The sequence below is a fragment of the Ranitomeya variabilis genome, chromosome 4 (genome assembly GCF_051348905.1).
Source record: "Ranitomeya variabilis isolate aRanVar5 chromosome 4, aRanVar5.hap1, whole genome shotgun sequence".
In the NCBI taxonomy this organism is placed as follows: Eukaryota; Metazoa; Chordata; class Amphibia; order Anura; family Dendrobatidae; genus Ranitomeya; species Ranitomeya variabilis.
In genome coordinates this window covers 58,822,977-58,836,024 of record NC_135235.1, presented here as the reverse complement: position 1 = coordinate 58,836,024, position 13,048 = coordinate 58,822,977, and the positions used below count along the sequence as shown (strand labels likewise).

The 13,048-nt window shown below is 52.2% G+C and overlaps 1 protein-coding gene across 4 annotated transcripts in view; it reads right to left on the bottom strand.

Annotated features, from left to right (window-relative positions):
- Positions 1-13,048, bottom strand: part of EXOC6 (exocyst complex component 6) — a 273,281-nt gene that overhangs the window by 156,123 nt on the left and 104,110 nt on the right. For all 4 annotated transcript variants that reach the window (XM_077258584.1, XM_077258586.1, XM_077258585.1 and 1 more), the window contains exon 12: positions 8,132-8,203. In XM_077258584.1, the coding sequence (XP_077114699.1) occupies positions 8,132-8,203 (72 nt within the window). The remainder of the gene's footprint in view (positions 1-8,131; positions 8,204-13,048) is intronic.

The following is a 13,048-nucleotide window of genomic DNA, read 5'->3' as shown; positions in this document are numbered from 1 at the left end:
CCTGGCTCCGCTCCTTGCGGTTCTACCTGGCTCCGCTCCTTGCGGTTCTACCTGGCTCCGCTCCTTGCGGTTCTACCTGGCTCCGCTCCTTGCGGTTCTACCTGGCTCCGCTCCTTGCGGTTCTACCTGGCTCCGCTCCTTGCGGTTCTACCTGGCTCCGCTCCTTGCGGTTCTACCTGGCTCCGCTCCTTGCGGTTCTACCTGACTCCGCTCCTTGCGGTTCTACCTGGCTCCGCTCCTTGCGGTTCTACCTGGCTCCGCTCCTTGCGGTTCTACCTGGCTCCGCTCCTTGCGGTTCTACCTGGCTCCGCTCCTTGCGGTTCTACCTGGCTCCGCCTCCAGCGCCTCCGCTCTTGGCTCCGCCTCCAGCGCCTCCGCTCTTGGCTCCGCCTCCAGCGCCTCCGCTCTTGGCTCCGCCTCCAGCGCCTCCGCTCTTGGCTCCGCCTCCAGCGCCTCCGCTCTTGGCTCCGCCTCCAGCGCCTCCGCTCTTGGCTCCGCCTCCAGCGCCTCCGCTCTTGGCTCCGCCTCCAGCGCCTCCGCTCTTGGCTCCGCCTCCAGCGCCTCCGCTCTTGGCTCCGCCTCCAGCGCCTCCGCTCTTGGCTCCGCCTCCAGCGCCTCCGCTCTTGGCTCCGCCTCCAGCGACTCAGCTCTTGGCTCCGCCTCCAGCGACTCAGCTCTTGGCTCCGCCTCCTGCCTGTCTGCACTTGGCTCCGCCGCCAGCTCTTGGCTCCGCCTCCTGCCTGTCTGCACTTGGCTCCGCCGCCAGCTCTTGGCTCCGCCTCCTGCCTGTCTGCACTTGGCTCCGCCTCCAGCTCTTGGCTCCGCCTCCTGCCTGTCTGCACTTGGCTCCGCCTCCTGCATTTCTGTTCTTGGCTCTAGCTCCTGTGCTTTCGCTCTGCATCCGCTCTTGCGGTCTTCATCTACTTATTCCTAGGTCCTCGTGTCTGAACAGGTTCTTACCCGTTCTACATACCTGCCTGCAGACCGGTCCCTACCGGTTCTTCCAGTGTACCCATCCGTGCCCGCCTGCCTACCAGAGAGCCAGCCGTGCCCGCCTGCCTGTGTTCCTGTTGTACCCGTCTGCCTGCCTATGTGCCATCCGTGCCCGCTTGCTTGTCTATGTTCCGTTCCCCGGTGGGATCAGCAGCCACAACCAGACTCCACCCTGGAGTGGTACCTGGTAGCTTCCTATTGCACAAGTCTGACCTCACCATCAGAGGCTCCAGCGAACACCTAGGAAGCTACTTAGTTACGCCCCTTCCAGGGACGTTTGGTCTGTGGCACAGTGGGGCCACACATACCCCCGCGTGCTCACGCCTTCCAGTCAGGGCGCGAGCGTGACAGTTTGCACAGGCCATGGCCTCCGCTGTATCCCATGTCCTACCGCTCGCAGAGCATGATGAACTTTTTTCCTGCCCGTATGAGCAACCTAAAAAATTTGTTCCACCAAGGGTGGTTCAGATTGAAGAGACCTCCGACCCAATTATAGTCTCTAATGCTCTCTTCAAGCAACTTCAGGCCTATGAGGAGGAGCACTACCCAGCTGACCCACCTAGGTTCTATGGGAATCCTGAAGAATGTCAGGGGTTCCTGAAACAGTGCTTACGCTACATCCTGCAGAATGCAGCTTGTTTTCCCTCTGACTGGGTCAAGGTGGGTTACATCATGTCCTACCTGGCCAAAGATGCTCTAATATGGATAACTCCCCTCTGGGAAGCAGGGGATCCTATCGTCATGAACCTAGGGGCCTTCCTAGTGGCCTTCCGTAAAGTATTTGACAAGCCTTGTCCTGCTGCTCCTGTTAAGTCTTCCCCATCTAGATCCGAGAGGCGCTCCAGACGGGCGAAACCCGTGAAGAAACCCCCACGTCAAGCCATGACCGTCTGTGACCCTCCAGTTCCTGTACCCATTAAAGCAGCTACCCGTATGAAGCCTAAGAAGGTTGATGAGAGTGGGCTGGCAAAGCAGCAGCCTGAAATCAGCCATAAGAAGGGCATACAATGTCGCTGCTGTTGTGAGGAACACCTGGATGGCCTCTGTCCTGGGGATCTCAAGCTCAAAAACCTCGGGTCAGTAGGAGAGACTGCCCTTGGTGAGAATAACTCCCTGCCGCTAAAGTCTATGACTGTTTCTCTACCTTCTGGGAGCTTTGGTGTGTCTAAGCCGCCTGTCATACGGAGTCGGTGTATGGTCTCCGTTCTACAGCTCCAGAACCCGGGGTGGGCGTTGCCTGATAATGGCCGAGCCCTGCTAAAGAGCAGTCTAGTCCTACAAGGACAACTACAGCTCCAAGTAGGAGCCTTATACACGAAGAAGTTTGTCTTCCACATGCTGTCTGTTATGCCCATGGGTCATTCTGAGCCAAGGACTCTACCACCCGCTCTGGTCAAGGGTTCCAGTAAAGTGCTTCATTTGAACTTACCCAGTCTTGAGAACTGTCTGGTTCCCATGCGTCAAAGACACTCATCAGTGTCATCTTCTTCAGCTGGTCTGCTAGTCGACGAGCCAAGGTGTGCTGACGTCACCGAAGATGGGGAAACGGTGACTATAGGCCCCGTCTCACTAAGCGATTTACCAACGATCACGACCAGCGATATGACCTGGCCGTGATCGTTGGTAAGTCGCTGTGTGGTCGCTGGGGAGCTGTCACACAGACCGCTCTCTCCAGCGACCAACGATCAGGGGAACGACTTCGGCATCGTTGAAACTGTCTTCAACGATGCCGAAGTCCCCCTGCAGCACCCGGGTAACCAGGGTAAACATCGGGTTACTAAGCGCAGGGCCGCGCTTAGTAACCCGATGTGTACCCTTGTTACCAAAAAAAACAAACACTACATACTCGCCTTTCGGTGTCCAGGTCCCTTGCCGTCCGCTTCCTGCTCTCTGACTGAGCCGCCGTACACTGAGAGCAGAGCGCAGCGGTGACGTCACTGCTGTGCTCTCACTTCTCACTGTACGGCCGGCACTCAGTCAGAGCAGGAAGCAGACGGCAAGGGACCTGACGGACATCAGAAGGCGAGTATGTACTGTTTGTTTTTTTTTACATTTACGCTGGTAACCAGGGTAAACATCGGGTTACTAAGCGCGGCCCTGCGCTTAGTAACCCGATGTTTACCCTGGTTACCAGTGAAGACATCGCTGGATCGGTGTCACACACAACGATTCAGCGATGTCAGCGGGGCCTCAACGACCGAAAAAAGGTCCAGGCCATTCCGACACGACCAGCGATCTCGCAGCAGGGGCCTGATCGCTGGTACGTGTCACACATAGCGAGATCGCTATGGAGGTCGCTGTTGCGTCACAAAACTTGTGACTCAGCAGCGATCTCGCTAGCGATCTCGCTATGTGAGACGGGGCCTTATGTCTCCACACATCTCCAGCGACTATACCAGTAAACACTTAGTCGTCGAGTCAAGGTGTGCTGACGTCACCGAAGATGGGGAAACGGTGACGATGTCTCCACACATCTCCAGCGACTATACCAGTAAACACTTAGTAGTCGAGTCAAGGTGTGCTAATGTCACCGAACATGGGGAGGCGGTGACTATCTCTCCACACATCTCCAACGACTATACCTGTAATCCGTTCCTAGGAACATCCCCGCCGCTTGGACGATTTCTTCTGGATAACGGGCAGAAGATGGTTCCTATGTTTATACCTTCAGTGTCCTTGTGGCCGGCTGGTGAAGACTTCAAAACAGAAGTTTGTTCTCCTCAACTTTTCTCTGACCCGGTGGAGCTGATGCTCTCCACACTCATCTCTAATGACTTTTCCTGTGTTCAGTACTCTAGAACATCTCTGCTACCTGAAAGTTTGTCTCTGGATATCGGGCAGAGGGTGTATCCTGTGAGTATTCATTCGGCTTCCATGTGGCCGGCTGGTGAAGATAACAAGTCGGTAGCTTCCAAGTCCCTGCTTCTTGTCTACCCTGAGGAAATGGTCCAGTCCATTGAGAAGGCTAACCCTATTGGGTACAATGAGACTTTGCTATCCGAGATTTCTGATGAAGCTAAACCTGCAGAGCACAAAGAGACTTTGTTTTTTGAGATACCTGGTGACCCTCCTGCCGCCTTCTACCCTGAAGATATCATGTTGGCCTGGACTATGTGTGTTCCCATCCTTCTTCTACAAGTTATTCTGGCGGGCTTGAAGAAGAGGGGCCGTAAAGGGGGGGGGTACTGTAACAACTCTGCTGGCATCACGGCATGGCCTCGCATTTCTCACACTATCTTACCCACTGCTCCAGGCCATGATGTGGTTTCTGTTTCTTGCCAGCTCCATGTTCTGTGTCTCTGCTCTCTGCATGCTTCATGGCTCTGTGTATAGAGGGGCGGCGCCTGAACTCTCTGGTTCTTATAGCAATCAGGTGCATCTGTCTAATCTGTTCCTGACCAATTGCCAAGAGGCCTCCAGTATTTAGTGCAGCTTCACCCAGTGTTCTGTGCCTGTGCAATGTGTCAGCTCAGTTAGTGTCTTGCTTCTGAGTTTGCCTGGCCTTTCTCTGAGTTACTCCCTCTCTGGAGGATTCTCTGTGTTATTTCCTTGGTCTTGTTGTCCGCCCACCAGGAGGCAGAATATCCTGGTCCCAGTGTCTTTGTCCTTGTGTCTTGTTCCTTTGCCTTGTCTGCACTTAGTCTTACCTCGGTCTTCTAGTCTTTGCCTTCCTTCCCTGTTGTCTTCCCTTGTATTCTCAGTCTGCTTTCACTCCGCACTCTTGCAGCTCTGCCTGCTCTGAACCTTTGTTACTTTACCTCTGCTCCTCACTTCTGCGTTTCTGCTCCTTTGTACTCTGCTTATCTTCTGCTGTTGCAGTTATCCCTTGCTGCAGCTTCTCTCCACATTCTTTGTGGCTCTGCTCAGCTTTGCTGCAGAGACCCCTCCCGCAGCACCTCTCCGCTCCTTGCGGTTCTACCTAGCTCCGCTCCTTGCGGTTCTACCTGGCTCCGCTCCTTGCGGTTCTACCTGGCTCCGCTCCTTGCGGTTCTACCTGGCTCCGCTCCTTGCGGTTCTACCTGGCTCCGCTCCTTGCGGTTCTACCTGGCTCCGCTCCTTGCGGTTCTACCTGGCTCCGCTCCTTGCGGTTCTACCTGGCTCCGCTCCTTGCGGTTCTACCTGGCTCCGCTCCTTGCGGTTCTACCTGGCTCCGCTCCTTGCGGTTCTACCTGGCTCCGCTCTTTGCGGTTCTACTTGGCTCCGCCTCCAGCGCCTCCGCTCTTGGCTCCGCCTCCAGCGCCTCCGCTCTTGGCTCCGCCTCCAGCGCCTCCGCTCTTGGCTCCGCCTCCAGCGCCTCAGCTCTTGGCTCCACCTCCTGCCTGTCTGCACTTGGCTCCGCCGCCAGCTCTTGGCTCCGCCTCCTGCCTGTCTGCACTTGGCTCCGCCGCCAGCTCTTGGCTCCGCCTCCTGCCTGTCTGCACTTGGCTCCGCCTCCAGCTCTTGGCTCCGCCTCCTGCCTGTCTGCACTTGGCTCCGCCTCCTGCATTTCTGTTCTTGGCTCTAGCTCCTGTGCTTTCGCTCTGCATCCGCTCTTGCGGTCTTTATCTACTTATTCCTAGGTCCTCGTGTCTGAACAGGTTCTTACCCGTTCTACATACCTGCCTGCAGACCGGTCCCTACCGGTTCTTCCAGTGTACCCATCCGTGCCCGCCTGCCTACCAGAGAGCCAGCCGTGCCCGCCTGCCTGTGTTCCTGTTGTACCCGTCTGCCTGCCTATGTGCCAGCCGTGCCCGCTTGCTTGTCTATGTTCCGTTCCCCGGTGGGATCAGCAGCCACAACCAGACTCCACCCTGGAGTGGTACCTGGTAGCTTCCTATTGCACAAGTCTGACCTCACCATCAGAGGCTCCAGCGAACACCTAGGAAGCTACTTAGTTACGCCCCTTCCAGGGACGTTTGGTCTGTGGCACAGTGGGGCCACACATACCCCCGCGTGCTCACGCCTTCCAGTCAGGGCGCGAGCGTGACAGCCGCAGAGTGCGGATCCGGAAGCAGAGGAAAGTTGCAGAGTACGGAGCCAAGATCAGAGCAAGGCCGCAGAGTGCTGAGCCGGAAGCAGAGCAAAGTGACAGGATGCAGAGCAGAGTGCAGAGCAAAGTCACAGGAGGCAGGGCTGAGAGCAGAAGGAGTGAACACAAGGAAACATACAGAGAGATAAGGAAGGCTCAAGACTGGGATAAAACCGGACACAGGATTAGGACTAGGTAAAGACAGGGTCAGGAACGGGACAAGGCACAGAAACAAGGACACAGGCCAGGGTACAAGGCCCCACTGGGTGGCAGACACGGGAGTAACAGAACACAGGTACAGGCCAGGGTACAAGGCCAGGGTACGAGGCCCCACTGGGTGGCAGACACGGGAGTAACAGAACACAGGTACAGGCCAGGGTACAAGGCCCCACTGGGTGGCAGACACGGGAGTAACAGAACACAGGTACAGGCCAGGGTACGACACCCCACTGGGTGGCTAACACAAGAGATAGAGACGGGACCTGGCACCTCAGCAGTGAGAAACTAACTGAGGAAGTAAGATGCTCAGGCATTCCCCTAGGGGTAGGAATGCCTTAAGTACTTGAGGCCTCTTGGCAATTGGCTGGAGACATCTTAGGAAGGTGCACACAGTCTCAATAAGAATCAGGAGTTGCCAGCGCCGCCCCCGTATGCACACAGCCTGAAAGCATGCACAGAGCAAGCAGGAGACATGAGGCACGCAGCACGGAGCTGTCAGCAGACAGAACTCACAGCATGGCCCGGAGAAGTGAGTAAGTTGGCGTGTAATGCAGGTGGGGGATGGGATGCCATGCAGTGATGCCGGCAGAGTTGTTACACCCACACCTGTTACTTGTCACAGGTGAGCTTGAATGAGCATCACATACTTGAAACATAGTTTACCCACAATTTTGAAAAAATGCCAACAATTTTGTTCCACCCATTTTGTTTTGTTAGTGTGAAATTATGTCCAATTTGCCTTTTATTCCTCTTTTTATTTGTGTTGTTCCAATACATACAAAGAAAATAAACATGAGTATAACAAAACACGTGTAATTGCAAATAATTTTCTAGGAGAAATACTTCATTTTCTGGAACAATGTCAAGGGTGCCAACACTTTTGGCCATGACAAGTTTCTTATTTTCATGTGAACTATTGGCATATGAAATAAAAATTAAAATGACAGTTAGGCTACTTTCACACTAACGTTGTGTGACGTACGTCGCAATGCGTCGTTTTGGAGAAAAAACGCATCCTGCAAAGTTGCCCGCAGGATGCGTTTTTTTCTCCATAGACTTGCATTAGCGACGCATTGCAACAGATTGCCACACGTCGCATCCGTCGTGCGACGGATGCGTCGTGTTTTGGCGAAGTGTCGGCACAAAAAAAGTTCCATGTAACTTTTTTGTGCGTCGCGTCCGCCATTTTCGACAGCGCATGCGCGGCCGAAACTCCGCCCCCTCCTCCCCGGACATTACAATGGGGCAGCGGATGCGTTGAAAAACTGCATCCGCTGCCCCCGTTGTGCATTTATTTCACAAAGTGCGTCGGTACGTCGGGCTGATGCATGGCGACGGCCCCGTACTGACGCTAGTGTGAAAGTAGCCTTACTCTGCAAATTACAACATTCTGCCTGACGATATTGACCCCCCCACACCCCCAGATATTGAACCCCATGATAAATCTCTGCAGTAAGATCCAAGGCAGAGAATTTTGGTCCTAAAAACAAATAGTGTTAAATGATGAAAATGATCTAGAAGGGCTTCTTGTGGAGCGAGACACTAATCAATGAAGGTGCTGTACTTAGTTCTCACCAGCAGTCCATGATTGGAGCAGTGGTGCACATGCAAGTCCAAAGCTAAAATGGGAATGGGGATCTCCACAACCTCGCTCTTGGGATTGGTGGAGCACCCAGCAATGAGACTTCCCCCAAGGAACCGGAAGGTATCATCTGTTCTGCGTATTGGTATCAACCTACATTCATGCTCCAATCTCTTTAATGTAAAGTAATAATTCAGAAACGATTCATAGGAAATCTCCAAATCAAATCTCCTCAATGTATGGCACGCTCACGCATCTGAGCACACTCAAGACGCTATTTCATTGGTTTCCAAGTCTGGTGTCAGACAACAGCAAATGATGACACTGACCTGCAAAGTATCGGCGAACACCACAATCAGATTCTTCAGCTCCAGCACCAGATCGGGGTCAGTGCAGTACGACTGCAATGAGAAGGAGTGTGTTAAGAGCAGAGATACCGTCATGGATCCTGTACAGAATAGTATTAATACCCTGGCAATCGTGCTTCTTGTCTAAGGCTGTCCATACACATTAGATGGCAGAAGATCGTTCTTCCGAAAGTTATCTCTGCAGACTTTCCTATACACAGGAGCCCTCCGTTCGGCCGAGCCCTCCTGTGTTCTCTCTGAGAAAGCCACCAACTAAAACATCGGCCGGCGGCTTATAGCGTATGTCCGAAATTGGACATGTGCGATTCACATCTACTCCGACCATTGGTTGATGGTGCTCCAATACACATTAGACCAGTGTTCCCCAACTCCAGTCCTCAGGAGCCACCAACAGGTCGTGTTTTCAGGATTTTCTTAGTATGGCACAGGTGATGGAATTATTGCCTGTCTAGATGATGGAATTCTCACCTTGGGCAATACTAAGGAAATCCTGAAAACATGACTCGTTGGTGGCTCTTGAGGACCGAACTTGGGGAACACTGCATTAGACCATCGGCTGAACCCGTCGATATCGGTGGGCTCAGCCGACACAAGTCTAATGTGTATGGCCAGGTGATTCTGCAGATCATTCGGCCAGCTGTGATCTCATCCAACTCCTCCATACACAGGAGATCTCGCTTGCCTAATCACTCCTATGTTCTCACAGGTCAGACTCCTGTGGTAGGAGCATATCTCTTGGAGAACAGGCAGTCCGAAAATAGATATACCAGATCATATGTCAGAAGAGAGTTGTGGCGCCCCAAACACATTAGACTGTCGACAGAACCCTATATAGTCAGGTTCAGCTGACATTAATATATTGTGTATGGGGGGGGCCATAATTCTACGATTGCTGGAAATCCTAAAAATGAGAAGACCTCAGCTCCAATTCATTACAGTAGAGCCGTTCTGCCGCAGGCGGTCGGGAGCGGCCAAGCGAAGAGGAAAAGCTGTGAAGAGGACACAATGCTGAATGAGAGCTTTCAAAATATCAATGCAGGTCCCAGAGATAAGAACCTACAGATGAGCAAAATGATTCAATGGACCCTAATCCAGCAGTCAAAGTTAGTAGTCTGTGACCACCGAACTAGAGCCGTGCAAACCTCCTCCTGTCGGCAACCCTGGTACGCAGCCGGATTAGTAGGTCTGGTGCCACGTCATCATTGTGGCATGATGTCACGCCAGGCCACCTTATCAGGAGGGGCACTGAAGATGCCGGTAGGTAGGAGATGGTCCACAGGGCCTTGGTCCATCGGACTTCTGATGGACTAAGGTATTACTAATCAATTTGCTCAAGTCTAGTGGGAGCCCCAGCAGTAAATGGTTACATATGGTAGAGATATGTTGGGGATTGGTTTAACTAATTAACTCAGAATTCAGCCAGCCCCCTTCCCACGCAGTCCCAATCTTACACTGGGAAACACTGTCCCAAGTCAGACACAGACCGGAAGAGGATTTCCCGGGACCCGGACGGGGGCTTATAGCGGACAATCGGGCACCTTTCTGACATGGACTATATTAGTACTCAGAGAACTGCTTGATCTGCAGCAGATAAAAGCTTTTAATCAAAACTGTAGCACCCAGTAAAGTAAGTGATGAGCTGGAATCAGGGTCTCTGCGCCTATATCACGCTGCACTCAGATAGCAAAAAACTGGCGACAGATTCCCTTTAAGATGAGTCCCAGTTCACAACGGAAAGCCCTGTTTGGAGGCAGCAGGGAACACTTGCAATAAAATAACGATAAGAAGAAAGATGAATTGCGTGGCATGAATTAGACGGCAGCGGAGGCTTATCTCTCCTATTTCAGACAATTTATTGCTTGGCTCAATTCCATCTTCTTCAGAGAGGTGTAAAATTGCACAAAAAAATGGAGTGGCGCTGGGTGAGAGCGGAACAATGCACACTGCTGAGACCTGCGGAGCGTGCAGAGTACACAAGCCTTCATGTCGTACAGATGCACAGGAGGTAATAACGCTGCACATCGCTGCCAAGACAGAGCCGAAAAGCCGGCGTCCTTGTTTATCTGAACCAGAGCAGTGCCGTGCCGAGAGCTGGAGAATAGAAAAGCCCTACAGGACGGACCCATCACCAGAGAGAGAGATCTGGGGGGGCGACACTTTAATCGGATGACCTCATTTAATCCCTACAAAGAGAGGGCTTAATGTCTTAAAGACGCGGGAATTTTTGTCTTTTGCGCTTTCATTTTTTTCTTCCCTTAATCCAAGGAGCTATAACTTTTTATTCTTCTGCCTATATAGCCATATGAGGGCTTTTTGAGCTTCTTTTATGCGCCCCGAGCGGCCATTTTTATTGATACTAAATTGGGGTACAAATTACATTTTTATCGTGTTTTATTGAATGTTGGGGGAAAAACGGCAATTCAAGGGTTCCGATCTTTGTCTCCTTTTTTTCGGTGCTTAACATACGATTTAAATTATTTAATATTTTGATAGATGGAGATATTTTGGGCATAACGATACCAAGTATTTTTTTTATTTATTTTAGATTTTTTATTTATCTTTTTCTGGGGTCCTACCCTATGGAGGTGGATGCATACTGACAGATGTTAACAAACTTCTAGTACAGAGTTCCAAATCTCTGCCCTCCATTACACGGCTACGGCATTAAAAGGCATTTTTACATCTCTGTGTATTGCTAGGGTTTGTCATCACTTTATGAGGATAGAGGGAAAAGAGAGGAGAGGGAGCGACACAGAAAAAAAAGATGGAGGGGAGAAAGGAGAGGGAGGTAAGAGAGAGAGAAGGAAAAGAGAGGGAAGGGAGAGAGCGGGAGGGGAGAGAGAAAGAGAGAGGGAAGGGAGAGAGAGAGGGAAGAGAGGGAAGAGAGGGATGGGAGAGAGGGAAGAGAGAGACGGAGGGGAGAGAGAGGGAAGAGAGAGACGGAGGGGAGAGAGAGGGAAGAGAGAGACAGAGTGGAGAGAGAGGGAAGGGAGAGGAGGGGAGAGAGAGTAGAGAGGGAAAGGAGAGGGGGGAGACAGAGAAAAAAAAAGGAGGGGAAAAAGGAGAGGGAGGTACAAGACGGAAGGAAAAGAGAGGAAAGGGAAAAAGAGGGAATAGAGAGGAAAGGGAGAGAGGAGAGGGGAGAGAGAGAAAAAAAGGAGAGGAAAAGGAGAGGGAGGTACGAGACATGGAAGGTAAAGAGAGGGAAGGGAGAGCGGGAGGGGAGAGAGGGAAGAAAGAGGGAGGGGAGAGAGAGGGAGGGGAGAGAGAGGGAAGGGAGAGAGAGGTGAGGGAAAGGAGAGGGGGGAGGAAGAGTACAGAGAAAAAAAAAGGAGGGGAAAAAGGAGAGGGAGGTACGAGATATGGAAGGAAAAGAGAGGGAAGGGAAAAAGAGGGAGGGGAGAAAGAAGGAGGAAAGAGAGGGAGAGGTGAGAGGGAAGGGAGAGAGAGGAGAGAGGGAAAGGAGAGATGGAAAGGAGAGAGCAGAGGGGATGGACAGAGAAAAAAGGAAGGGAAAAAGGAGAGGGAGGTACGAGACATGGAAGGAAAAGAGAGGGAAGGGAAAAAGAAAGGGGAGAGGGAAGGAGGGAAGAGAGAGGGAAGGGAGAGAGAGGGAGGTGAGAGAGTGAAGGGACAGGAGTGGAGAGAGAGGGAAAGGAGAGAGGAGAGGGGAAAGATGAAAAAAGGGAGGGAAAAAGGAGAGGGAGGTATGAGACATGGAAGGAAAAGAGAGGGAAGGGAAAAAGAGGAAGGGGAGAGAGGAGGGAAGAGAGAGAAAGGAAAGGGAGAGAGAGGGAGGTGAGAGAGGGAAGGGAGAGAGAGGGGACAGGAGTGGAGAGAGAGGGAAAGGAGAGAGGAGAGGGGAAAGATGAAAAAAGGGAGGGAAAAAGGAGAGGGAGGTATGAGACATGGAAGGAAAAGAGAGGGAAGGGAAAAAGAGGAAGGGGAGAGAGGAGGGAAGAGAGAGAAAGGAAAGGGAGAGAGAGGGAGGTGAGAGAGGGAAGAGTGAGGAGGGGAGAGAGGAGAGAGGGAAAGGAGAGGGAAAAGAGAAAAAAAGGGAGGGGAAAAAGGAGAGGGAGGTACGAGACATGGAAGGAAAAGAGAGGGAAGGGAAAAAGAGGGAGAGGAGAGAGGAGGGAAGAGAGAGGAAAGTGAGAGAGAGAGAAGAGAGAGTGAGGGGAAGAGAGAGGGAAGAGGAAGGGGAGAGAGACAGAGGGGAGAGAGGGAAGGGAGAGGAGAGATGGAGGGGAGAGAAGGGAGAAACGGGAGGGAAGAGAGAAAGAGGGGAGAGAGAGGTGAGAGAGGGGAATGAGTAAGGGATGAGAGAGCGGGAGGGAAGGGAGATGAAGAAGAGGGGGAAGATAAGGGAGAGGAGAGAGAGAAAGGGAGAGAGGGAGGGGAGAGAGGGAGGGGAGAGAGGGAGGGGGAGAGAGGGGAGGGAGATGAGGAAGTAGGGGGAGATGAGCCAGAGGAGGAAGAGGAAGGGAAAGAGGGAGGAGAGAGGAAAGAGGGAGGAGACAGAGGGGAGAGAATGAGGAGAGGGGAAAGATGAGAGAGAGAGGAGAAAGAGAGGAGAGAGAAGAGAATCAATGGAAAAGAGAGTAAAAACACATAAAAAAGCATGTATTCTATATAGCATTTTTACCACCAACACTCTGGATTGTATGGCAGAAAAATCTGCTGCAAATATTAAACATATGCACATAGTCATATGTTTATCATGACACTCCCGTCAGGTGAAAGAGGGATTGAGCAGATGCATTTCAACATGCCCAATCCTTTTGTTCTTAGGGGACAGTTGCCACCACCATAGGTAGCGTTCAGAGATAACCACAGGTCGACTGTATAGAGGGAACGGCTTTATCTACCACTCTTACT